This window comes from Ambystoma mexicanum, chromosome 2p, assembly GCF_040938575.1.
Source record: "Ambystoma mexicanum isolate Mex_15411 chromosome 2p, UKY_AmexF1_1, whole genome shotgun sequence".
NCBI classification, from domain to species: Eukaryota; Metazoa; Chordata; class Amphibia; order Caudata; family Ambystomatidae; genus Ambystoma; species Ambystoma mexicanum.
In genome coordinates, this window is record NC_090923.1 from 12,218,987 (window position 1) to 12,243,242 (window position 24,256).

General features: G+C 45.1%; 1 protein-coding gene across 1 annotated transcript in view; it reads left to right on the plus strand.

Moving 5' to 3' along the window:
* The window catches only part of LOC138566137 (zinc finger protein 850-like), a 173,931-nt gene extending 154,017 nt beyond the window's left edge, over positions 1-19,914 (plus strand). The window contains exons 2-3 of the mRNA XM_069643143.1: positions 15,587-15,754; positions 16,007-19,914. Coding sequence (XP_069499244.1) covers positions 15,587-15,754; positions 16,007-16,875 — 1,037 coding nt within the window. The 3' untranslated portion in view covers positions 16,876-19,914. The remainder of the gene's footprint in view (positions 1-15,586; positions 15,755-16,006) is intronic.
* Positions 19,915-24,256: the final 4,342 nt, after the last annotated feature.

Here is a 24,256-nt window from a genome sequence, read left to right on the forward strand (position 1 = left end):
TATGAGTGTGTTCGAAGATTATTTGAGTTATGCCCAATTCAGAAAGAATATTGGCAATGGTGGTGGCGTATTTATCCGAGGGGTCATTGTATCCCAAATTAAACTCCCCTAGAACAAATAATTGTGAAGATATTTTAAGGTTATTGGAGAGTAGGCTGTGGAAATCCTCCTCGAAGGTTCCTAAGGGTCCAGGTGGTCTGTAGATAAGGTGGGTAGTCAATGTCTGGGAGTTAGAGTTAAGTAGAAGAGGTTTGATGGTGAGCGCTTCACATGATTCAGACACTAGGGTGGGTGTAGTTCTCATACCTAGGCTGGTCTTAGCAATGTTGGCAATGCCGCCGCCTCGCATATTAGTTCTATCTTGTCTCATTATGGTGTATCCATCAGGGATTCCTAATGAGAGTAGGGGTCCAGCTGCGTCGTGCAGCCAAGACTCTGTGATAGCAAGAAAGTCCAGATTATCGGCCGATATTAGGTCGCAGATATCTGTGGCATGTGCGGTAAGGGATCTGGCATTTATTAATCCTCCTTTAAGCGCGGAGTTCGCTACAGTGGATTGGGTAGGTTTAATTTTTGTAGGAATAGTTAGAGGTCTCATAATATTAGGGTGGGTGATATTTACCTTCTGGTTAATGTATCTTTTGTTGGCGGGGGATAGGGTTCTAGTTAGGGGCTCATGGAGTCATGTGAGTCTCTCTCGGAGTCTAGAATTTCTAAGGGGTAGACTACATGGATTACTTTGAAGGCAACTTGAGGGACTCGGGTCAGGGCGATCCATGGTGGAGGGGTTACTGAGAGAAAGATGGTAGAATTGTGTGGAGCTCTCTTGTTGGTTGTAGGGTGGCTACTGTGACATGTCTGAAGGAAATTGAGCAGTAGACATAAATGGGTTAAGAGGCTACCGGTTATAATGCTCATGATGTGATGTTGCCTGGATGGTGGCATACGAAGGCGTACAAGTGTCACTGAGGGCAGTTAGTGCAAGCTACAATAGGCTGGAACAAATAAGCTCAGGTTGGTACCTAGTTGGCGTAAGGTTGTCTAAATTCAAAATAGGTATGGTGGACTGCGATAGTCTACATTCAACGTAGGCACAGTGGGCTAGATTCAACATGGGCACAGTGGGCTAGATTCAACATGGGCACAGTGGGCTAAGTTCAACAAAGGCACAGTGGGCTAAATTCAACATGGGCGCAGTGGGCTAAATTCAACATGGGCGCAGTGGGCTAGATTCAACATGGGTGCAGTGGGCTAGATTCAACATGGGCGCAGTGGGCTAGATTCAACATGGGCGCAGTGGGCTAAATTCAACATGGGCGCAGTGGGCTAAATTCAACATGGGCACAGTAGGCTAAATTCAACATGGGCACAATAGGCTGAAATGAGCATAGGCACAGTGTGATAGATGCAATACGGGCAAAGGGAACACGTGAGTGGAGGGGGAGCAGTTGCAAGGCGGAGAAAACTCAAAGGCACCAGCTTTCGTGATGCAGTAATAGCGGCACACAAATACAAGTATCACACTAGGCAGTGTGTGATCAGTCAAGGAGGGTTACTAAAAAGAAAGCGGCGATGCAGCAGTGTCAATGATAGGTCGCTGAGGTAAAAACTAGAGAGGTGTGCAAAAAAAACTTGTATACAATTGTACGGGAGCATGTTTTAAGCATACATTGGGCCTCATTACACGGAAGGCGGTAATCCAGGGTGCTATTAGCACCCTGGACCATGCCGGTAAATTACCGGCACCGCCTTGGCGGAAAGGGGATTTACCGCCCCATTCCAAGGTTGGAGGGGCGGTAAATCCCCCTTCCGCCATTGCCCTTCCCCATTCCCATTTCTGCCCCATAGGGCTCTATGGGAATGGGGAAGGCGCTAATTACGGCACCGCAATTTTGCGGTGCCGTAATTAGCTCCGAGGTCCCTTAGCGGGTTGGTACTTAACGCCTGCAAGAAGCAGGCGTTAATTCCTCCAACCCGCAAAGGGACCTCGTAGTACGGCGGTAAGGGTTAACGGTCACCGTTGCCATTAACGGTGACCGTTAACCCTTACCGCCGTCCGTGTAATGAGGCCCATTGAATTAGCAGGAGCGGTAAACATGTTAAAGATAAACAAGTAATGACACAGAATGCAGTGGCAGTAAGGTTGTGTGAGGAGCGGCAGTGTATTGCAGCGGTGCCATGAGGAATGCTCTTTGGGTAGTGGGCACAAGTGCATATTAGCGTTTATTTAAAAACAGGCAGTGGGATGAATAGAACAAAGATAGAGGGCCTCATTACGAGTATGGGGGCATGGCTGCCTCCATACCGGGCTCCAATACCGGGTTCTGTGAATGAGGAATTACCGGGTCATTCCGACCTTGGAGGACCCGGTAATTCCTCATGCACAAAACCATTCCCTATTCCCATTTGAGCCCCCATAGGGCTCAATGGGGATGGAGCTAATAACGGGCCTGTTACCATCACAAAAGGTAAGACAAAGTTTGCAAGTATTGATCCAATCGGTCTGCTGAATCTTTAGTTTTGCTTTTTCGGGGTTGGATAACAACAGATCGATAGTTATGCCAGCTTTTGCAAGGATATAGTAGGCTTAATTCAACCAGATATTCACAAATACATATTTAGATGTAAAAACATATTTTAAAAGGTTTTTTAGCAGTACATTTTCAGTTGTGGATATCAAGTATTTTCTAAATAAGGAGCACAGGCGCCAGCTGTAATGCGCCTGGAGAGAGAGCAACCCCAACTCATATCTCAGCCAGGGTATCGGTGTACATTGGGGCAGGTGGAGCACTGAACGCCAAAATGTAGCTTCCCATGGATGGAATTCAAAGGAGGACTCCGTAGGCAAGGATTCAAGGCCATAAAGTAATATTGGAACGATTTTCTTTGTCCAAAAATGCCATGCTGGCAAGATAGAGAATTTGCCATATTTATGCATAATAATGCAGGCTTGGGAAATGGCTGAAATTGTTCTCCACCCGCTCCAACTGGCCATGTGCTTTCAGATTTCTGTCAAAAATCATACCCAAGTAACAGTAGTTAGGTACTCTCTCAATCGGGGTAGAGCCAATGGTCCAAACAAATGACAATGGTCCTGCGCGTCTAAGGGAGTATTGTACAATCTGAGTTTTCGTGGAATTGATCGAAAGTTCATTCAATGTTACATACTCCTGGAACACGTTGAGTAAGCGCTGTAGTCCGACTTGAGTCCTAGAAATTAGGATCAAGTCGTCGGCATACATGAGTGATTGAATTTGATGGGTGTTCAACTTGGGGGAATCTGAAATTACCTTTGACATTGGCTCTTTAACATCATGTATGTAATAATTAAAGACGGCAGAGGCCAACGAGCACCCCTGCTTTAGTCCCCGAAATGTAGGAATTTGAGTCATCTAGGGTGATTCGAATTCTGACAGATGTTGCGTAGTGAAATGAATAAATAATATCTAGCAATGAAATCGGACAGTTGTCTCTTTTTAGTTTATTCACCAATAAGAGGCGGCTGACTGAATCGAAAGCTGCATTCAGATCGATAAATGCAAAAAAGATCTGATGTTTAATCTCCTGACATTGGGCTTTTATGGTTGATGTTCGTTCCTATGCCCGCCATAAACCCCGTTTGACTGGCGTCACGAAGATGACAGGTCTTTGTCCAGCTGTTAAATTCGCGAAGTACAAGCCCAGTAAAGATCTTGCCAGGTGTGTCTAGTAAAGCTTTAGGGCGGTAGACCACGGGGACAGATCGATCACCTTTTTTGAAAATAGGAATTATTATAGAGCACTTCCAAGATAACGGGATGGTACGTGTGTATAATATGTCTTTGAAGATTGTTGACAATATATGTGCCCATTTCTGTGGATGTGTTTTAAACTTTTGATTCGATAACCCACCTGGACCTTCTGCCCTCGAGGAACTGATCTTTTGTATGATATGATAGATCGTTTCATAGGAAGCTTCCACATGCCAAGATGAAATAGATGCTGATTTGTAAACACATTCAGCAGAATTTAGGTCAGCATCAAGATTTGTAAAATATTTGACCCATCCTTGCTCCGATACTCCATTGAGCTGGGCATCTGCCTGCTGATGGCAATTATGGTTGTTTAACAAATACCACATGCCAGAAGAATTCTTGTTGCGCATTGCGAGCGCCATGGCTTCGATATCTTGCTGGAATAGAATTGACTTTCGGGCACGCAACCAGTTCTTATATTTGCATTTAGCAGATTTAAGTTCCACCCATATAAGTGCTGATGTTGACATTAGAATTTGTTTTTTGGTCAACCTGAATTCCGCTCTTCATTTTCTAATGGTAGAGTCAAAGGCATGTGGATGTCTGATGCTGTTACGCTGGGGAATTGTAACTGTTTGTGCAAAGGAGCATAGCAAATCTCTATATTCATTTCTACCGAATGCGTTGAAATTGACAGTAACCAGATGGTCAAACTCATTCAGTTTATTCGCGTTCCATCCGAGACAAGAACGCGAACTGTTAACTTCCATATTACCACTATAATAGGCATTGCTAGGCTTTTGCATCATAACTATATTAATATAGAGAGACAACAAACTATGATCACTCTTAGGGTGATTTTGTATGGTTAGTGATTCAATCTTTTGGAATAGTTTGGAGTCAACAAAGATGTAATCACTTATACTGGTGGATGAACCGCGATGCCATGTATAGTGGGCTGGAACATCCCCTTGCACTGAACCATTCACCATGTAGTAATTTCGCTCCCTCATAAGTGCCATCCACTTTTGCGCTGCTTGGCTATGTGATCTAAGTTTCTAGCAATCTAAATTTAGATCGCCCAATAAGATGGTATATGTTATCGAGTTGTCCAGTGTAATAAGCTGTAGGGTGTCTCTAAGATCAGAAAAAAAGGTGTCATCGGGCATGCTAACAACATTTCAATAAATGTTAATCACAGCTAGAATTTGTGCACCGTGAATGATCTTAACTAACTGAATGTGTGGTCCAACGGAAGCCCATGGCAAAATGGAAAGACCAACTTGAATGTTGACAGCAACCAATAATCCTGATGATGGCCGGCCACCCATTGGAATTGCTGGAATTAGGGACAATTCATAGTTGTCCCAGAGTGGTGATTTAGTTAGCCAAGTCTCTTGCAATGCTATGATGTGATAAGAATCACACATCTCTCTAAATGAGGTAGATAGGTGACTGTGGCCTCTGGAATTCCAGCTGACAATACTTAATTTTGTTAGATTAGTACTTTTTAGTTGTTATTGCTGTGCACTCTCAGACACCCAATTCTCTCTGGTTTCTCGACGTGTTCCTTGATAGATCTTAGGCAGTGTAGTATATAATTTGGATTTCGGTATGGTATATTCCGAGTCCTCAGCTAGCAGAAAAACCCATGTCAAATAGGAGCATTTTATTGCACCATATTGAGTGCCAGACCACGCCTGATGGGATCCAAAGTCTGACTATAGAAAGTGGTGAGTCAGTTAGAAATTCAATCTGGTCTATGTTGGACATATCTTCTATTTCGCCAAATATATTTAGCACACTTTGTCCATTTAGGTCATACACGGGGTGGTCTCCCTCTCTGCATTTTAGAATCAGCGTGTGAAACTTTGCGCATTGTGGATGTAAATGCCGTGAAGGGAGCTGGGTTTCAGATTTACGGGAAGGCCATTTCAGAGTGGTAGGGGTTTTAAGGCAATCGAGTGGCCATGCATTCTTTTGCAACTGCTCATCCCTGGAATTAGCTGAGTGATTAAAGGAAGTAGGGCCAGGCTAATTACCAGCACCTTGTGCCACTTCAGACGGGCAATGAGGCTGACCAACTATTTGGGAAAAAGTTTTTGCAAGATGAGTGGCTAGATAATCGTCCACTCTTTTCCTAAGTTCGTCAGTTACAGTCTGGAACACAGAAGGGTCCACTAGGTGAGGCTGTTGTGGTAAAGGCGCGAAGGATTCTGATTTTGGCTGAATCAAAGGAGCCTTTGTCGGTTGTAATGACACTTGCGGTTTCTGGGACCCAGATTTAGCTGTTATTTGTTGGACAATACCTGGCATCGACTTGTTGCAAACAAAGGCGCAGGCAGTTGGATTTGGTTTTTGGGAGGAGCTTTCCTACGCCTCACGCAAGGAGTGAACTAGTTGTGATAAAGGAGAAAGAATCACAGTGGACCTTGGGTTAGCACTGGAATTGAAAATTGAAAGTCATGGCTGGCCTGTCACTCCCGCTGTCCTGGGTTGCTATAATTCGCCTCTGGCAAGACTGATGGATTGGTTGGTGCAGGTAAGAATGACGGCTTACACAGAGTTTTGAAAAAGGTATTAAGAATGCTTTTTGGATTCATGGTGCCAATCATATTTTTTGTTTTTTTTTATCGGAATGGCCGATTCTTTATTTTATTTTTTATTATAGTTGAGCTTCGGGTTTCTGGATTTCAGCTGTTGAAGGTGACTTTGCCCTTCATTCACAATCGGTTGTAAATTTGGCGTCTCTACTAGTCGAGGTGGAACCTCGGTGCCCAGAATTGGAATCGGCAGCAAGGGAGTGGGGTTACCCATGTGAGACGCCACCGGTCCTATAATGCCCGGAATTGGCGGAAGAGGGCAAGGAACCAAGACAGCAGGAGTGACCACTTGCTGAGTATGAGATGGTGTTCGTGCACTGGGTCTATTTAGGTCACCGTCAGCCAAGTGGTTAGAAATCAAGATAACAGACTCTTCGGGACATCCCTGGCTTTGAGGAATATTTGACAACTGTTGTGAGGACAACCATTTCATCAAGTCTTCAAATTGTAGGGCTTGATGGGTGACTTTGGAGTCCAACGATTCAAAAAGTTTGCACAGACTGTATACAGCGGTGTTAAGTGCTGAGAGCACTGGTGGAATCATTAAAATAGTTTGTGCCGAGGTATCAGTTGGATAAGGGTGACTCGGCCGAGGAGTCGGCATTGCAAAGCATTTGAGCATAGGCAAGTCATTCGCGTGGGGAGCGCTAGGACTAGGTATATAATCAACCCCTCGAGAGGAGGGATCAGACCCACGTGTGCTCGCATGGATTGATAGCGCAACTGAATCGGATCATAGTTGTGGAAATGCAAGTGGAGAAATTGACAGCTTTGACGGATGCAAAACATGACCGTGTTTGGTGGATTCCATCATCGTCAAGTCAGAGATTGGTTGAGTGTTAACGGGCCTCACAGTAGTACATTTGGATACATTAAGTTTCCCGATGGTTAAAGGGGAGGGTGTATGTACTTCACATGATGAGATGGTAGCGGGAGACAAAGGTGAGGTGCCAAATATATTGTTTGGTGGATTAAATGGAAATCTAGTGTGCTGATTGGCAGACCGTGGGGTCACAGAAGTGGCAGAGACAAATGTTCGGGGTAATAAAACAGAATCAGGTGAGGGTGGGAGTGTTAATGGTTCAAATTGGGTTGATAGCGACAGCGGCGCTATTGGAGGCATGTTAGCTGTGAGCTTGTATGAAGTATATGCAATCATTAATGAAAAAGACCCAAGAAAGTAGTTACAAAAGCAAGGAACAATGTGAGACACAACAATATACTTCCCTAGCAGAGCAGAACAATAACAAAAATCATATACAAGCAATCAACAACAGACAAGCAAAGAAAATAGACGTGTTCTCAACATGTCTCCCTTGAAAGGAGGTGTAGAGTTAGTTTCAGCTTACAATGGTCCAAATGAAATAAAAATTAGGCACTAACAAGGCACCGTGCCTGCGCGGCCAAGCGGTACTTACGAGTACTTGCTCGTGCGCGCTGTGTGCGGTTAAACTCGCTAATATAGCTGAGCAACCTGGGAGAATCCAAGCAGCTAATCCCCACAGAGTGGGCGTTTTTTTTTTAACTATGTCAAACAAAAACACAGGGGATTCACAGAAAATGCTGTGTTGATTGGTGGGTATTGTAGCTTGTGAAGTCCTCAATAGAACAGGCGAACGAGGATAGGAGCAGGTCCAGAACACACGACCAAGGTGTACTTAAGAGGATTTGTTTGACCTCTGCCATGAATTTCGACATGAATCTACTGTCCTGGTCAGTGAATTTCTTTGGTAAAACCCACGCATGACAGGAAATTAATGTAGTATTTTGATATTTGTTGAAAGATAATTCTCTTCATGCAACGTAATGTAATGGACATTTGTATAGTGCCTTTCACCATTGGTATTATCTCAACCCGCTGTCGGGAAATGCTTCTGGATAGCGGGTTCTGTAATCCACAATTGCCAAAATGTACTTGGTTCCAAGGGGCCAATAATGTCCATGCCTATTCTCAAAAAAGGGATTGCAATGATTGGAAGGGGCTGTAATGGGGCGGGGGGCATAGCAGAACTTGTGGCCTTCTGGAATAATACACATGTGGCCACAACATTCTTAACATCCACATGTACACCAGGCCAGTAGAACAACTTGGTAATATTTTGTTCTGCGTTTTCGTGGCGCCTGAGTGCCTGGATGTTAGAGGGGTATGCGCCATCTCTAGGACTCTCCGTCTGTGACTCCTGGGAACCACCAGTTATGTTCGCTAGACTCCCTCAGATATCAAATGTTTTCGGTAAAGCAGCTTATTTTATTAAAAGAAAGGGCCCTCCTTTTTTAGTACCTTCCTTCTGTAATGGCCTGATGGTAAGCCTTTGTCAGAATGGGATCATTCAATTTTGCGAATGCAAGTTCCAGGACTACTTGGGTGTCTTCATCCACCGGCCCATGCATTTCAGCATTTTCCCCATATACATCTTGTTTTGTTGTGGGGAAAGGTTCAGTTTGGTGATCTTCATCAGCTTTCCCAAAACCCTTGGTGCCCCTCTCTGTAATCTCCTGTTCTCCTCCCTCCACAGGTTTTGGAAAGAGAGCACATTCCAATATGTCCTAGGCTATATTCTCCTCAATCTTTATGTAGTAGGCCTTTTCCCATGTTTATGTATCAACACTTTAATATCCCCCGATAGTCTGGGTCAATTACTTCCAGTACCCCATCCAGAACATACCGCCAGGCTAAGCCAAACTTCAATACCATCCTGACATATGTACCTCTGGGGAGGTTGGGGGTGAGACAATATTAAGCTTGTAGCCACTAGTTGATGTTCTCCTGCATGAACAACCACGTTCTGGCTGCTACATATATCAAACCCAATTGATTCAGGAGTTGTTACCGTGGGATTAGAAGCTTTGACAGTCAGTTTAGTGCACTGGAGGGTCCCCCAATTTATGTCAGTTGGGCAGGATTCACTCTTGACACCATTTATGGTAACATGGAATGAGGAGTCTGACCAAGAAAAGGCATGTTTGTTGCTGTAGACTTTTATTTGTATCAAATCAACCCTATCTATCACTTGTTCTAGAGGTGGTTTCCCAACCTCAACAACACTACAACTTGGGCCAGTCAGGAAGTCTGTTGTGTCAAAAGTAAAAGTACTGTCCTAGTCAAAACTCCTATTCTTTCCCTTCCAATTAAACACAAATCACTAAGCTAACAAAAAGAGTATTATAGCCCAGGAAAAGGGCTCCCTTCTCCTGAGTAAAACAATGGCTCAAAGTTCGAGTCTCTCAAAATTCCAAGAATAACACGGGATTAGAACTAGTGCACCCCCAGTTCTCCACAGATTCCTCTCGATACAAGTTTTTTATTATTTCCTTCAACTCCATGGGTTCCACAGTCTCTTTACTTGCACACTGTCCTTCAATGTGCCCTGACCGGGACTATGGAGATGGCATGGAACGGGTATCCAGCGGAAGGTAAATTGTATGTGAGAAGTGCCTCAGTGGTATGGAGTTGTGTGAGTGTAGTGTAATAGCTGGTGGTATGAAATAGAAAGGGGGGGGGCTAGGGGTTAAGTGGCTGGCAGTGGATCTGAAAAGGGTCATAATGCGATTATGGCAACTGATAGAGGTCGTAGGGTGCTTAGCTTCAGTACTATGATCCAGGTGTGGCCGGGCGCTTATCTTCTTGGTAAGGATTAGCTTTGGTAGAAGATCGTCAATATGGAATGGCGAGTGGGTGTTACGGCGTGTGGCACGAACAAAGGGCATAGAGATGTTGGTAAAAGGTTTTTTTACAAGGGGAATGGTATCATGCGCGCGCGTGCCCTGGCTAGAGGCTGGCATCGCCTGCCGGCGTGTTTCCTCATCCTGTTGTTGACGAGGACCTGGCCAATCGGGCGATCCAGGAAGCAGGGCATCTTGGAGCACTGGAGCACAGCAGCGTGCTTCTGTAGAGATGTGTGTAGGTTCCGGGGCAGTGATGGCGGCAGCCATCTTTACAAGGAGCATGGGCTCATGTGCGTCTTTTTGGGGCCCGTGTCGGCTGGCTTTGTGGGAGTTCAGCATTAGTATTGCTGTTTCCTCGATGCCGGCAGGGTGTAGAGGGATCTTCTAATATGGCCACCACAACATTAAGAGGGGAATGGTGCGGCTGATGTGGTATTGATTATGGGAATTGCCGATTGATCCATTCATGCGCCTTTAGGATATTGCGAGTTGTGTCTTCTCTGAATTGTCGCCATGAAAAATACATGGTTTAAACACCACTTATTTGTTGTTTCCTATGTTATTTAAGTATTTTTAAATGTCAAATTTACTATTTGGATTGTGTTTTCTGACCGCTGCAGCCTGGGTTGCCCCTAGGCCAAAGGTTGCTAGTCCTCCCACACACACATAAATGAACAGACACACACATTTACACACACTTACGTAGTGTCCCTAACTTCCATCTACTGGTCCTGCTGCGCCTGCGCACACTCGTGTTCAATTTAGAAACACTGTTCAGATCGGTCTCCCAGCAGGCTTTCTACATTGATCTGTTTTTCCATTTCATTTAAAATAAAACTAAAGATTCACTGAGGACCGAAATCTCCCCTTTGTACTCTTGATGGATTTTTTTAGCTGATCATAAGTGCAGGTATGTCCTGGATGGAGTATGCAATGGCAGACAAGACTCTGGGCCTCATCACAAGTTTGGCGGTATCCCGGCAGTAATACTGCTGGGATACCACCCAACGCTAATAGCGCTACTGCAACTTGGTCTGGAATATGCACCGTATCACGCGTTGCAGGTGCGGTAAATCTCCTTCCCCCATTGGGTCCATAGAGCGCCATTACTGCCGGCGGTGATGTTAGGCAGAATCCTGTGTAGTGCCCTTAGGGACCAATACACACAATTAAGACTACAAGTGGTAATACAAGTTCACCTTTGGTACTAGCCTGTACTACTATGTTAGAGTGGTAGCAGTAGCGGAGCAGCCAGGCTTATCTCAAGAGTATATGAGCAGTAGCAGAGATTACACAAAGGGACCACAGTTACTGTGACTCAAGCAAACACTGACTCAAGGTTTCAGGTAAAAAATATAAGTACATTTATTTTTAAACCATTTGTTATAAAACACTTCACTTCTATAATTTCGAAACCACATGTAAAATACACTACACATAACCAATTCCACTTGTGCCAGTAAATTCAAGGTAAGTACTTTAGGATTTGACAGACCGGTGTTGCGATACTAACGCGTAACCGCGGATAGAAATGCTCACAAAGTCAAAACACACTCTGTACTTAAGAATTTCAAACAAGGGAAAAGTGAAGAAAAATCAAAGGCAATACTTTTTCAAGGCAAGGAGACTCGATGACTTGTTCAAAGAAACAGATTAAAATCAATAGGCCTGCGGCAAGGTCAATGTAGCAGATGCTCAGTTGCTGAGGATCACACGTTGAACAGTTCGAGATTCGAGATGCCAAGAGTTCGTAAGATTATCAAATGGAAGGAAAAGTTATAAGAAGGAGGGAAGAAAGAAAAAATCTTCGTGGAGGTAAAGGGTTCACCCCGATTCTGGCTCATCAGACGGAGAGTAAGACCAAGGGTGCACAGTACCTTATTCTGTTGGAGAAAACCTGGTGCCACGGCAGTTGTTCCTGGTAGTTCCTGCAGACTCACGGTTCCTGCGGCTTCAGTCGTGGGGACAAGAAGGAGGACGTCTGGAGCGATCTGCACTACCCAGGGATGAGGCCAGCAGCAGCGAAAAGAACAACGATGGATAAAAGGTGCGCTCCTTTAAATCGGGAGAGGGCTCTTCTGATGGCTATCTTGACCACTACAGCACAGAAGTGATTTCGACCCAGGAAAGGATTCTCTGATTGAAGAAAAGATGAGCTGGTTGATCCCACCAGGCTCAAGGGAAGAAGACTCCGGACTGGATCTTCTTTTGTCATTGAAGGGTAGATAGCTCAGGACTGCAGCATGGCTTCACTGGGACTCGGGGCTGCAGCATCTGTCCTCTTCTCCGCTTCTCTTCGGTTCTTTGCAGTTCCAGTGGCGACTGTGCCTTCTAGCGCAAGAGTCCTTCCTTTATGCCAAAATCCCCCATTCACACATCCTGGCTGTCAATCACTCAGCAGGGGGGTTGTCCAGCCTGAAAACCATCTCAGCCAATCAACACAAAGTGCGACTAGGGTCTCCAAGGAGAACCTGTGCAGGGGATGACTACACCCCTCCCTTACATTCGGTCGACCTAGATACTCAGACGCCAAAGGAGTGCTTCTGGTCAGAAGCCCGCCAAAGGTTGGCGAACAAAGAGGCAAACCTGGTTTGCCGCGCAAAGAATGACCCAAGAAGGATGTTAACAAAAAGAAATTGCGATTAAACCCAACCGGAGCCGAAATAAAAAGTATTTGGGCTAGCAGGTTTAAAGTTTGAGGCTACTAAAATAGCCTAAAACAATACCACGTTATATGATATAATCTCGGTAGGAAAATTAGGGTAGATGCCACTGCCACCAGCGAAGTCTTAATCTTAAGGGAGCGAAACAATGCTCCAGGAGGTACAGATAAAAAGGGCTAAGAATTTACCCTTTCCAGTACTCCATGTAAGATTGGGTGTACTGGATCTGTGGTTAAAATGACTAGGGGGGTCATTAAGAAGTAGGAGGTAGGAGGAATGGTTCCATTCCGGGAACCATTCCCCATTCCCCTTCGAGCCCCTATAGGGCTCAATGGGAATGGGGATGGAGCTAATAATGGTACCGCAATTTGCGGTACCGTTATTAGCTCTGAAGTCCCTTAACGGGTCCCTTCCATAACGCCTGGTAAAACTAGGGGTTAAGGAAAGGTCCCGCTAAGGGACCTCAGAATAGGGTGGTAAGGGATTTCCAGCACCGGTGTCCGTACCGGTGCCGGAAATCCCTTACCAGCTACCTCGTAATGGCCCCCTATGTAAAGTTAATGGCAACTTTATCCTTTTCTGGGGGACAGTAGTCAGCCCCAGAAATGGAGTCGGTGGGAAGTCTAAAAGACAACCCTGTGTCACTGCACTGAAGTTGCTGTGTAACACACAAAAGATTGGGACTACTGAAGTGGTGTACTCCAGAGTCCACAATCACAAAAACAGATGAAATACACATGGCAAAACACAGGTAAGAGTGGGGGAAAAGCTCACACTCTTACCAAGTGGAAAAAATAAACTCCATAAATCTAGCAAAGCTGCTGGGAGACTCACTAGGTAAGGGAAATTAGCCATAGAATGAGAATTCTCCCTAACAGGTGATAGCGCCATAAATGCTTGAAAACAGCCCGAAAATTGTCATTTTTACCTGGAGCAAAAAGCTGGAGGTAAAAATGCAATTTTCCGCCAACTCTTGGTTTGGCTAGCCCTTAAATTCGGCAGTAATACTGTTACTAATGCATTTAAAGGCTCATGTCAAACTCATGATGAGGCCCAGATCTGACTTCTCCTTCACATGCATACTGGAATACTCATAGTTTCTCGTATATTCTGTCGCACAGTAAATAACCTAGCACTGACAGTCTGACCGACAGTAGCCCGCGTATCCTGGGGTGACTAATTATGTACACTATTCACAAATACATAAATCTTATTCCAGGATCAATGCCCTCTGGGACACAAACGACAACGTGTGTAATCAGTAAATGGTGCTGATCCCTTCTTGGATATGAGGAATGTTGGGGCTGCATTCCCATTGTTTACTGGAGATGTCATGAAAGCAATCCTTGCTCACAGTGCAGAGGGTACAGGGGCTTGCTGAGATGCAACCTAGGGTGCAATAATCAGAGTCCACAAAAAAGGGGTCTGGACCGGGTTATGGGAAACTGACAAGTAACAGGCCCATTTACACCCAATCAACAATGAAACAGAGTGCCCCCTCCCCACCCTTTCTGAGCGCTATCCAGTGGTGTTTTGAGAAGAGCAACAAAAGTGGTATCTCTTTGGCCAGTTATCTTCAGTACATGGCATTTGTATAAAAAATTAGGAAGACAAATGGGACGATATTGTAGAGAGTCTCCCGTACACTTCCCCTTATTGCCAAACATTGCATTATATTGGTCTCTTTGTTTGTGTCAATATACATTTGCCTTAATGTAAGGAAGTCATCAGTGATTACAGAAGAGACTGGCGAAACCTGCCTGATTAGTAGCAAACTGCTGATCTAGTGTCAAACACCTGCCTTTATCGTTTGAATCTGGAAATGTGGAGCTTTCAAGGGAGTTTAGTCATTGCTGAAGAAATAAAATGGTAGAATGTATATGCACGGCCCAGATGATTAAAGTATGCACTTAAAATGTTTGTTCACCCAGCCTGTGTTTTACTCTCATACTCTTGGAAACTAAATCAGTCTTAAAAAAAATGAACCCCACTATTCCTGCTGCATATGGCCTCTATCACATTATATGTTATCATCAGAGAACCACTGCTCTGCCCCCTAGAGTGCGTGTCCCCAATAGATGGCACCCTGGTATTCAACGTCTTATGAGCTACTACGTGAGTAATTAACTAGTGCACATCACTACTACTGAGAACCTGTCTGCCTGTTACATGTGATGCCTGCGATTGAGAATGTGTTGAAACCAATAACGTGCATCTCCTTTTATTTTAACAGGTGATTGATGCCCCAGAAATGCAACCGCAGTGATTGGTAGATTCTCTGGACTAATGCAGTGAAAAGCGTCATTATTAGAATATACAATTTCCAAGCATCTTAGAAGTGTGCAAGTTTGGGGTCCAGTTGTCTTTTCAGAGTGTTCAGGAACTGAGACTGTGAAGCCTATTGGCTACCAGATGGCTTGTGTCCATGCATCTCCTTCATGGTAACATCCGGTAACAAAGGTTGTTCTATGTGTCAATCCTGGGGTAGAGGGATGTCTGCCATGAAAATGGCAATGCTTGATGTTCACCAAGAACATATTTTTTGTTTTCACTATTTTTCCTGATAGAACACATGTGAGTATTATTTTATACACCTTCTGAAAGAAAGGTAGTTTATCTGAAGCATTTTGAGAAACACTTGTAAATGGACAAAGCATATCCTTCTACAGAATATTTTCAAAGCTTCAATCAGTGGCAACATTGTGCTCTGAATTAGGGAAAAGATTTCGTGGGAAGTGTCCTCTTATGCAGTAAACTGATGAGAAACCTTGCACACATACAGAATATGGGAAACATTGCCATCTCAAGAACATACTGATTGCCCACATAAGAACATACGTGAAAAACATTATCATTGCACTCAATTTTAGAAGTGTCCATTTGCATGATACACTTGTCTGCCCCCATAAAATGCACACAGGTGAGAAACCTCATGAGTGCACTGAATGTGGGAAAGGGTTTGCTCAGATGGGAAATCTTACTACCCACCAGAGAACACATACAGGTGAGAAACCTTATGAGTGCACTGAATGTGGGAAAGGGTTTGCTCGGAAGGGATATCTTCTTAGCCACCAGAGAACACATACAGGTGAGAAACCTTATATTTGCCCTGAATGTGGGAAAGGGTGTGCTTGGAAACAAGAGCTTACTCAACACCAAAGAATACATACAGGTGTGAAGCCTCATGTGTGCACTGAATGTGGGAAAGGGTTTCCTCGGAAGGGACATCTTATTAGCCACCAGAGAACACATACAGGTGAGAAACCTCATGTCTGCACTGAATGTGGAAAAGGGTTTGCTTGGAAACAAGATCTTACTAGCCACCAGAGAATACATACAGGTGAGAAGCCTCATGAATGCACTGAATGTGGGAAAGGGTTTGCTTGGAAACAAGAGCTTACTCGCCACCAGAGAACACATTCAGGTGAGAAGCCTCATGTATGTACTGAATGTGGGAAAGGGTTTGCTCACCAGCAAGATCGTACTATCCACCAGAGAAGACACACAGGCGAGAAACCTCATGTCTGCACTGAATGTGGGAAAGGATTTGCTCGGAAGGGATATCTTATTAGCCACCAGAGAACACATACGGGTGTGAAGCCTTATGAATGCACTGAATGTGGGAAAGGGTTTGCTCAGAAAGGAGATCTTACTAAGCACCAGAGAACACATACAGGTGAAAAACCTCATGTGTGCACTGAATGTGGGAAAGGGTTTGCGCTGAAGGAACATCTTATTTGCCACCAGAGAACACATACAGGTGAGAAACCTCATGAATGCACTGAATGTGGGAAAGCATTTGCTCAGAAGGGAGAGCTTATTAACCACCAGAGAACACATACAGGTGAGAAACCTCAGGAGTGCACTGAATGTGGGAAAAGATTTGCTCAGAAGGGACATCTTATTCACCACCAGAGAACACATACAGGTGAGAAGCCTCATGTGTGCACTGAATGTGGAAAAGAGTTTGCTCAGAAGGGACATCTTACTAGCCACCAGAGAACACATACAGGTGAGAAACCTCATGAGTGCGCTGAATGTGGGAAAGGGTTTGCTCGGAAGGGAAATCTTACTAGCCACCAGAGAACACATACAGGTGGGAAACCTCATGTTTGCGCAGAATATGGAAAGAGCCTCACTGTGAACAGTAACCTTACTAGGCACCAGAAAACACATACATGTAAGAAACATCATCTGAGTGTAGAATGAGGAAAGAGCTTCATTGTGAACAGTAACATTATTAAGCACCAGATAAAACATGAATGAGGAACCATTGCAGTGCAGTGAATGTGGAGAATACTCAAGTGTTCTTATCTGTCCTACGAGAGGACATGTAGCTGGTGAACTCCCCTCTGCAATTGAAGCTTCAGAGAGGAGGTGGCACTTTTTCAATGGGTCTAAGTTTGGCATGGCTAGTTACTAAAATGTGATGACCATATTGACACAGCTGTTCCTATTTTCCTTTGGCACCCACATGGCTTTTTATGATTGGTTGAATCACTGCTATTTCAAATGCAGCCCTTCTGGAATATTCTAAAAGGAGACTGTACCTTCTGTACTAAGGTATCCATCCTATGTAACTCTTTGCCTAAGGATCTCATGCAGATTAATGGGCTCAACATTTTGAAAGTAACTATAGACACTCTTTGAATATATGAGGGAAACTGTCCTATGAATTATTTTTCAAGACGCTGACTCTCACTAAATGAGAAACCACTTGTATAGGTGGTGCCAGATAACATTTACAGATTAGAGCCTGCATTGGTGAAGTGAATGTGGGAAACCTTTAGTATTCTCTTAGACCTCTTGGTTGCCTTTGACGCCATTGACCATTAGATCCTACTTAGTCTAAGAGAGGCCTGCCTCAGGGAATCAGCCAATGACCATTAGATCCTACTTAGTCTAAGAGATGCCTGCATCAGGGACTCAGTCTTCTCCTTTTTAGAATCCTTCCAGGGTAATAGAAGTTATTATGCCTCATTTGATATCAGAGTCCCTGATTGACATGTTTCGTGCCGCAGGATTGTACTTTAACCCCTTTTCTTAATTTTTTATGATCTACTCCTGGCCTGACTAATCGAGTCCTGCAGATTCCGATTCTGCGGTTGCAACACTCTGATCCTATTATGCTTTTGGGAGCTCAAAAAAGGTATCACTCTACTTTCACAGCTGTCTGATAACTGTGAACAAGTAATTGGTTTCTCAATGACTGAGAAATCTATATTGGTTGTTGTGGTTGAACAGGGTACTTGGCATGCTTCCCTGGCCTTCCTCTGAGCTTGGTGCTCTCACCATGTACCCAGGTGTCAACATTTACTGTGAGCTCTCACTTGTCTCCTAGATGCTGTGGTTGGCAGCAGTTTATTCCCACATTAAGTTGCTGCACAATATCCTCCCATTTCTTAGCCTTCATACTCGCTTGCTATAACCCTCATTATTTCCAGACTTGTCAATGGCAATGCCATTTTATTCTGTGCTCCCTGACATATGTGACTAACTTCAGGTGGCACGGAAAGTGCCAAACTGATTCTTTCAGGCGTTCAGAAATGTGACCTTATCACTCTGGTTTGTACAGTCTGCACTGACTAATCTGAGAGGTCATGTGACCTCTCAGATTGGGTTTAAGGTGCTGTGTGTAACCCATTGTGCCCTTTATGGCACACATCCCCCCTTTTCTGCAGTCCGTCCTTCCACCCTTGTCCTGTTTGTATATATAGTTCTATTCCTCTAGATGAGAATTTCCTGTTTCAGAAGGTAGCCAGGGGGTGTAGCCTTTTTTGGTTTTAGCTCCCCATTTCTGGAATGCCGTCTAAGATTGCACACCACCACAGACCATGTGACCTTTGGATGAATAAGTACCAGAGAGAATGCATTTTATTTATTTTTTTAAAAGAAGGCAGCTCTTAATCCCTGGTACTGGCTTGCCTGCTTTCACCCCTCAGGTCCATGGATACATTCAGCCCAGCGATACCAGCCACGCTTCACCAATGGGAGGTGTTCTACAGGTATTACTGACTAATCTGTAGAGGAAAAATTCATGTTTTATTTTACATGAATTGCTAGATAGAAAGATGCGCGAAAAACCAGGAGTTACATTCTTTTCTGCTCAAGTAAAAAATGCCTCTACTGGGAATGAGAATTATACTTTTACACCTCCATAAATTAATTTTACTTTCAACTTCATAACATATGGATTAAAACATTCCACACTGCAGCCCTCCTTAAAGTGGGAGAAAGTTGCATTCTCAGATGGATAATTAGACTGAGCTTGACAAAATGCCTGTAAAAAGGCAATGTTCATCAACCGGAAAACATGGAGAATGGAATCCATGACCTGGGATCTCCAGTATTACTGCCGACGTCTGTTTCCAAGAAACACATGACTCACCTCAAACATCCTCCTCACTGAAATCTGCAGTGTTTCCATTTTTGTGACACATTCTGCGGCACTAGGCTCCTTTCCTCCCCAGGATCCCCTCTAGTGTATTACACTATTGCCCATCTCTAGTGGAACATTCTTCTCCTCAGGACCCCCTCTAGTCTGTTACACTATTGCCCATCTCTCGTGGAACACACTTCTGAGGACCCCCTCTAGTGTATTAAACTACTGCTTATCTCCAGTGGAACACTCTTCTCCTCAGGACCCCCTCTAGTGTATTACACTATTGCCTATCTCTAGTGGAACACTCTTCTCCTCAGGACCCCCTCTAGTGTATTACACTATTGCCTATCTCTAGTGGAACACTCTTCTCCTCAGAACCCCATCTAAGGGGGTATTACACTATTGCCTGTCTCTATTTGGGGCATGTAAGATTAGTAAATAGTTCCCTGACCTGGGATTGGCATATGGAGGTGCAATTACATAAAGGAGGGTGCATGCCCACTGTCAAATCACTGTCTTACAAGAAACTGTTCTTGTGTGAATGGCCTGTAGAACATGTCAAGTGTACCATTATATTATATGGACATGTATTTTAGAAAAGTGACATTTTATAAATAGAGTAGACAGGGAAAATGATTGGAAATCAAATAATGCCTTTCTGTCTAAAATGAAAATGTTGTGGGTGTAATGATATCATTGCTGTGCTCTCTGAATTCCAAGTTGGAATAGTGGGCAAAAATGTTTAACAAATTAAAGTAATCCTGGAAAGTTGCCAAGCTGAATTCAAGCCTTGCCCACCTGTGTTCACAAATTGAGGCAATATGTCACTGTGTTACATTAAAAATAAATATTCATTAGTACCTCCATTTGTGTGTTAAATCTATTTCTTGTTCCTGTCTTTACTCTGGAGTAAACTACTTCCTGGAAAAGAGGCGACTGAAGTGTTTTAGGAAGTGGGGTGACGTCTTGCTTTCACTTTTATGTTAGAATGAATGTGATTGTTGAATTCTTGAACGTATTTATCATGTTTGTATTTCTCTGAATTTTCCTTGTGGTTCCACAGCAGGAATATTGGTATATGCAATGGTGAATTCAGACAATGTATGTTTCATACAACATATATAATCAGTCCATATTCACTGGCTGCCATGGGATGCGACGAAAATACAGCAGTGTTTCCACCTCTAGTTGTCAGAAGCTGGTTATGTGGGGCAGGAAAACTCAAAAAAGAACCAGGAGAACAAAGTGCCAGTCAGGGATACGACCAGAGTGTGATTTTGGGATGATTTGGGCATGTATGAACAGTGGGTACTCTGAATACAGGGGTAGATTTGTTTATTTTTATTTATTTGATGATAGATGATGCTGTGACAACTCCCAGGTGTCGGCACGCCTCTAAAAGCACACTACTACTTCCAGAAAGGACAAAGTGCGATATGTGAGGTGTCAGCAAGCCTATAAAAGCACACCACTACTTTCAGGAAGGACAGAGAGTGTGATCGGTGAGGCGGGAGAGAAAATGACACGCAGTGGAACACACCAGTGAAGGGCTCAGTGGCTACCCATGGCAGATTTACCCACTGTCAAATTATCAAAAACTACTGTGGGAAGCACCACCCCTGTAGTATATAACTACTGTGGGAAGCACCAGCTGTTCTGGCTGCACCCCTGTAGTGTATAACTACTGTGGGATCACCAGCTGTTCTGGCTGCACCCCTGTAGTATATAACTACTGTGGGAAGCACCAGCTGTTCTGGCAGCACCCCTGTAGTATATAACTACTGTAGGAAGCACCAGCTGTTCTGGCTGCAACCCTGTAGTATATAACTACTGTGGGAAGCACCAGCTGTTCTGGCAGCACCCCTGTAGTATATAACTACTGTAGGAAGCACCAGCTGTTCTGGCTGCAACCCTGTAGTATATAACTACAGTGGGAAGCACCAGCTGTTCTGGCTGCACCCCGTAGTATATAACTACTGTGGGAAGCACCAGCTGTTCTGGCTGCACCAGCTATTCTGGCTGCACCCCTGTAGTATATAACTACAGTGGGAAGCACCAGATGTTCTGGTTGCACCCCTGTAGTATATAACTACTGTGGGAAGCACCAGCTGTTCTGGCTGCACCCCTGTAGTATATGACTACTGTGGGAAGCACCAGCTGTTCTGGGAAGCACCAGCTGTTCTGGCTGCACTCCTGTAGTATATAACTACTGTGGGAAGCACCAGCTGTTCTGGTTGCAGCCCTGTAGTATGTACCTACTGTGGGAAGCACCAGCTGTTCTGGTTGCATCCCTGTAGTTTATAGCTACTGTGGGACGCACCAGCTGTTCGGCAGCACCCCTGAAGTGTGTAACTACTTTGAGAAGCACCAGCTGTTCTGGCAGCACCCATGTAGTATATAACTACTGTGGGAAGCACCAGCTGTTCTGGCAGCACCCCTGTAGTATAGAACTACTGTGGGAAGCACCAGCTGTTCTGGCTGCACCCTGTAGTACATAACTACTGTGCGAAGCCCCAGCTGTTCTGGCAGCACCCCTGTAATGTATAGCTACTGTGGGAAGTGCCAGCTGTTCTGGCTGCACCCCTGTAGTGTATAACTACTGTGGGATCACCAGCTGTTCTGGCAGCACCCCTGTAGTGTATAGCTACTGTGGGAAGCACCAGCTGTTCTGGCTGCACCCCTGTAGTGTATAGCTGCTGTGGGAAGAAACCAGCTGTTCTGGCAGCACCCCTGTAGTATATAACTACTGTGGGAAGCACCAGCTGTTCTGGCTGCACCCCTGTAGTGTATAGCTGCTGTGGGATCACCAACTGTTCTGGCTGCACTCCTGTAGTGTATAACTACTGTGAGAAGCACCAGCTGTTCTGGCAGCACCCCTGTAGTATATAACTACTGTGGGAAGCACCAGCTGTTCTGGCTGCAACCCTGTAGTATATGACTACTGTGGGAAGCACCAGCTGTTCTGGCTGCACCCCTGTAGTATATGACTACTGTGGGAAGCACCAGCTGTTCTGGGAAGCACCAGCTGTTCTGGCTGCACCCCTGTAGTATATAACTATTGTGGGAAGCACCAGCTGTTCTTGTTGCACCCCTGTAGTATGTACCTACTGTGGGAAGCACCAGCTGTTCTGGTTGCATCCCTGTAGTATATAACTACTGTGGGAAGCACCAGCTGTTCTGGCTTCACCGCTGTAGTATATAACCACTGTGGGATCACCCACTGTTCTGGCTGCACCCCTGTAGTGTATAACTACTGTGGGATCACAAGCTGTTCTGGCAGCACCCCTGTAGTGTATAGCTACTGTCGGAAGCACCAGCTGTTCTGGCTGCACTCCAGTAGTGTATAACTACTGTGAGAAGCACCAGCTGTTCTGGCAGCACCCCTGTAGTGTATAGCTACTGTGGCAAGCACCAGCTGTTCTGGCTGCACCCCTGTAGTATATAACTACTGTGGGATCACCAGCTGTTCTGGCTGCACCCCTGTAGTGTATAACTACTGTGGGAAGCCCCAGCTGTTCAGCAGCACCCCTGAAGTGTGTAACTACTGTGAGAAGCACCAGCTGTTCTGGCAGCACCCCTGTAGTGTATAGCTACTGTGGGAAGCACCAGCTGTTCTGGCAGCACCCCTGTAGTGTATAACTACTGTGGGAAGCCCCAGCTGTTCGGCAGCACCCCTGAAGTGTGTAACTACTGTGAGAAGCACCAGCTGTTCTGGCAGCACCCCTGTAGTGCATAGCTACTGTGGGAAGCACCAGCTGTTCTGGCAGCACCCCTGTAGTGTATAACTACTGTGGGAAGCACCAGCTGTTCTGGCTGCACCTCTGTTGTATATAACTACTGTGGGAAGCACCAGCTGTTCTGGCAGCCCCCCTGTAGTATATAACTACTGTGGGAAGCACCAGCTGTTCTGGCTGCACCCTGTAGTACATAACTACTGTGCGAAGCCCCAGCTGTTCTGGCTGCACCCCTGTAGAGTATAGCTACTGTGGGAAGCGCCAGCTGTTCTGGCAGCACCTCTGTAGTGTATAGCTACTGTGGTAAGCGCCAGCTGTTCTGGCTGCACCCCTGTAGTGAATAGCTACTGCGGGAAGCGCCAGCTGTTCTGGCAGCACCCCTGTAGCGTATAGCTACTGTGGGAAGCACCAGCTGTTCTGGCAGCACCCCTGCAGTATATAACTACTGTGGGAAGCACCAGCTGTTCTGGCAGCACCCCTGTAGTATATAACTACTGTGGGAAGCACCAGCTGTTCTGGCAGCACCCCTGTGGTGTATAGCTACTGTGGGAAGCACCCGCTGTTCTGGCTGCACCCCTGTAGTGTATAACTATTGCAGTTTAAAAACATCCACAAAAAACGAATTAGATCCAAAATCTCCATTTAAAAAAAAAACATGTTTTATTGCATTTGCATTTTCTTCCAGGTCTTGCGAGGCAGCCCGTGTTGGCCGATGCATTAGGACTGGGGAGTCCATCTTCAGGGCATCTAACTGTGAACAATTATAATACAAACAAATAAGCTTAAGATGATGACGCATAGGCTGAGTAGTGTGGGTTCACTTTGCTTCTCTTACCAGATCCCTACCTAAGTAATAAATCACAGACAACTTATGTGTATGGAAAAGTTGTAGGCAATAGGCATTTTATTTTCTTACAGAAAATACAACACAACAAAATAATTACACTGCCATATGCTTTTGGGCACATTGTGTCCAGTCCCAAAGTTGCCCAATGCTCCTCCTGAGTCCTTGTTATCCCTGAGCCTTCGTTCCTGGGCACATGCCACCTATGACGTGTCTTGGACCGTGTACCGAAAGAGTTCTCGGCTTTCCTGCTTCTGCCTCCTCCTTCTATTTTTGGACCGTGTACCGAAAGAGTACTCAGCGTTCTTACTTCTGCCAGCTCCTTCTTTTTTGGACCGTGTACCGAAAGAGTACTCTGCATTTCGGCTCCTGCCTGCACCCCTCTTCTTCCGTTATTATTGTAGGGTGGGTTGGGTGGCAAACGTTTTTCCTTCCCCTTCTCCAGGCACTAAAAGCCTACCCGAGAGAGGTGAGCTCTTACCTGGTTTGTGCCACCTCTCATTTTACAGGCTTACTTATACTCCCCCCCGGCCCTTTGTTCCTTCCTGGGGGCGGCCGGGTTACCCCCCGTCCCCCTTGCTGTTACATTTCACACCTTCCCAGGTGCTGTTTCCTGCCCTTCCTGGGCTT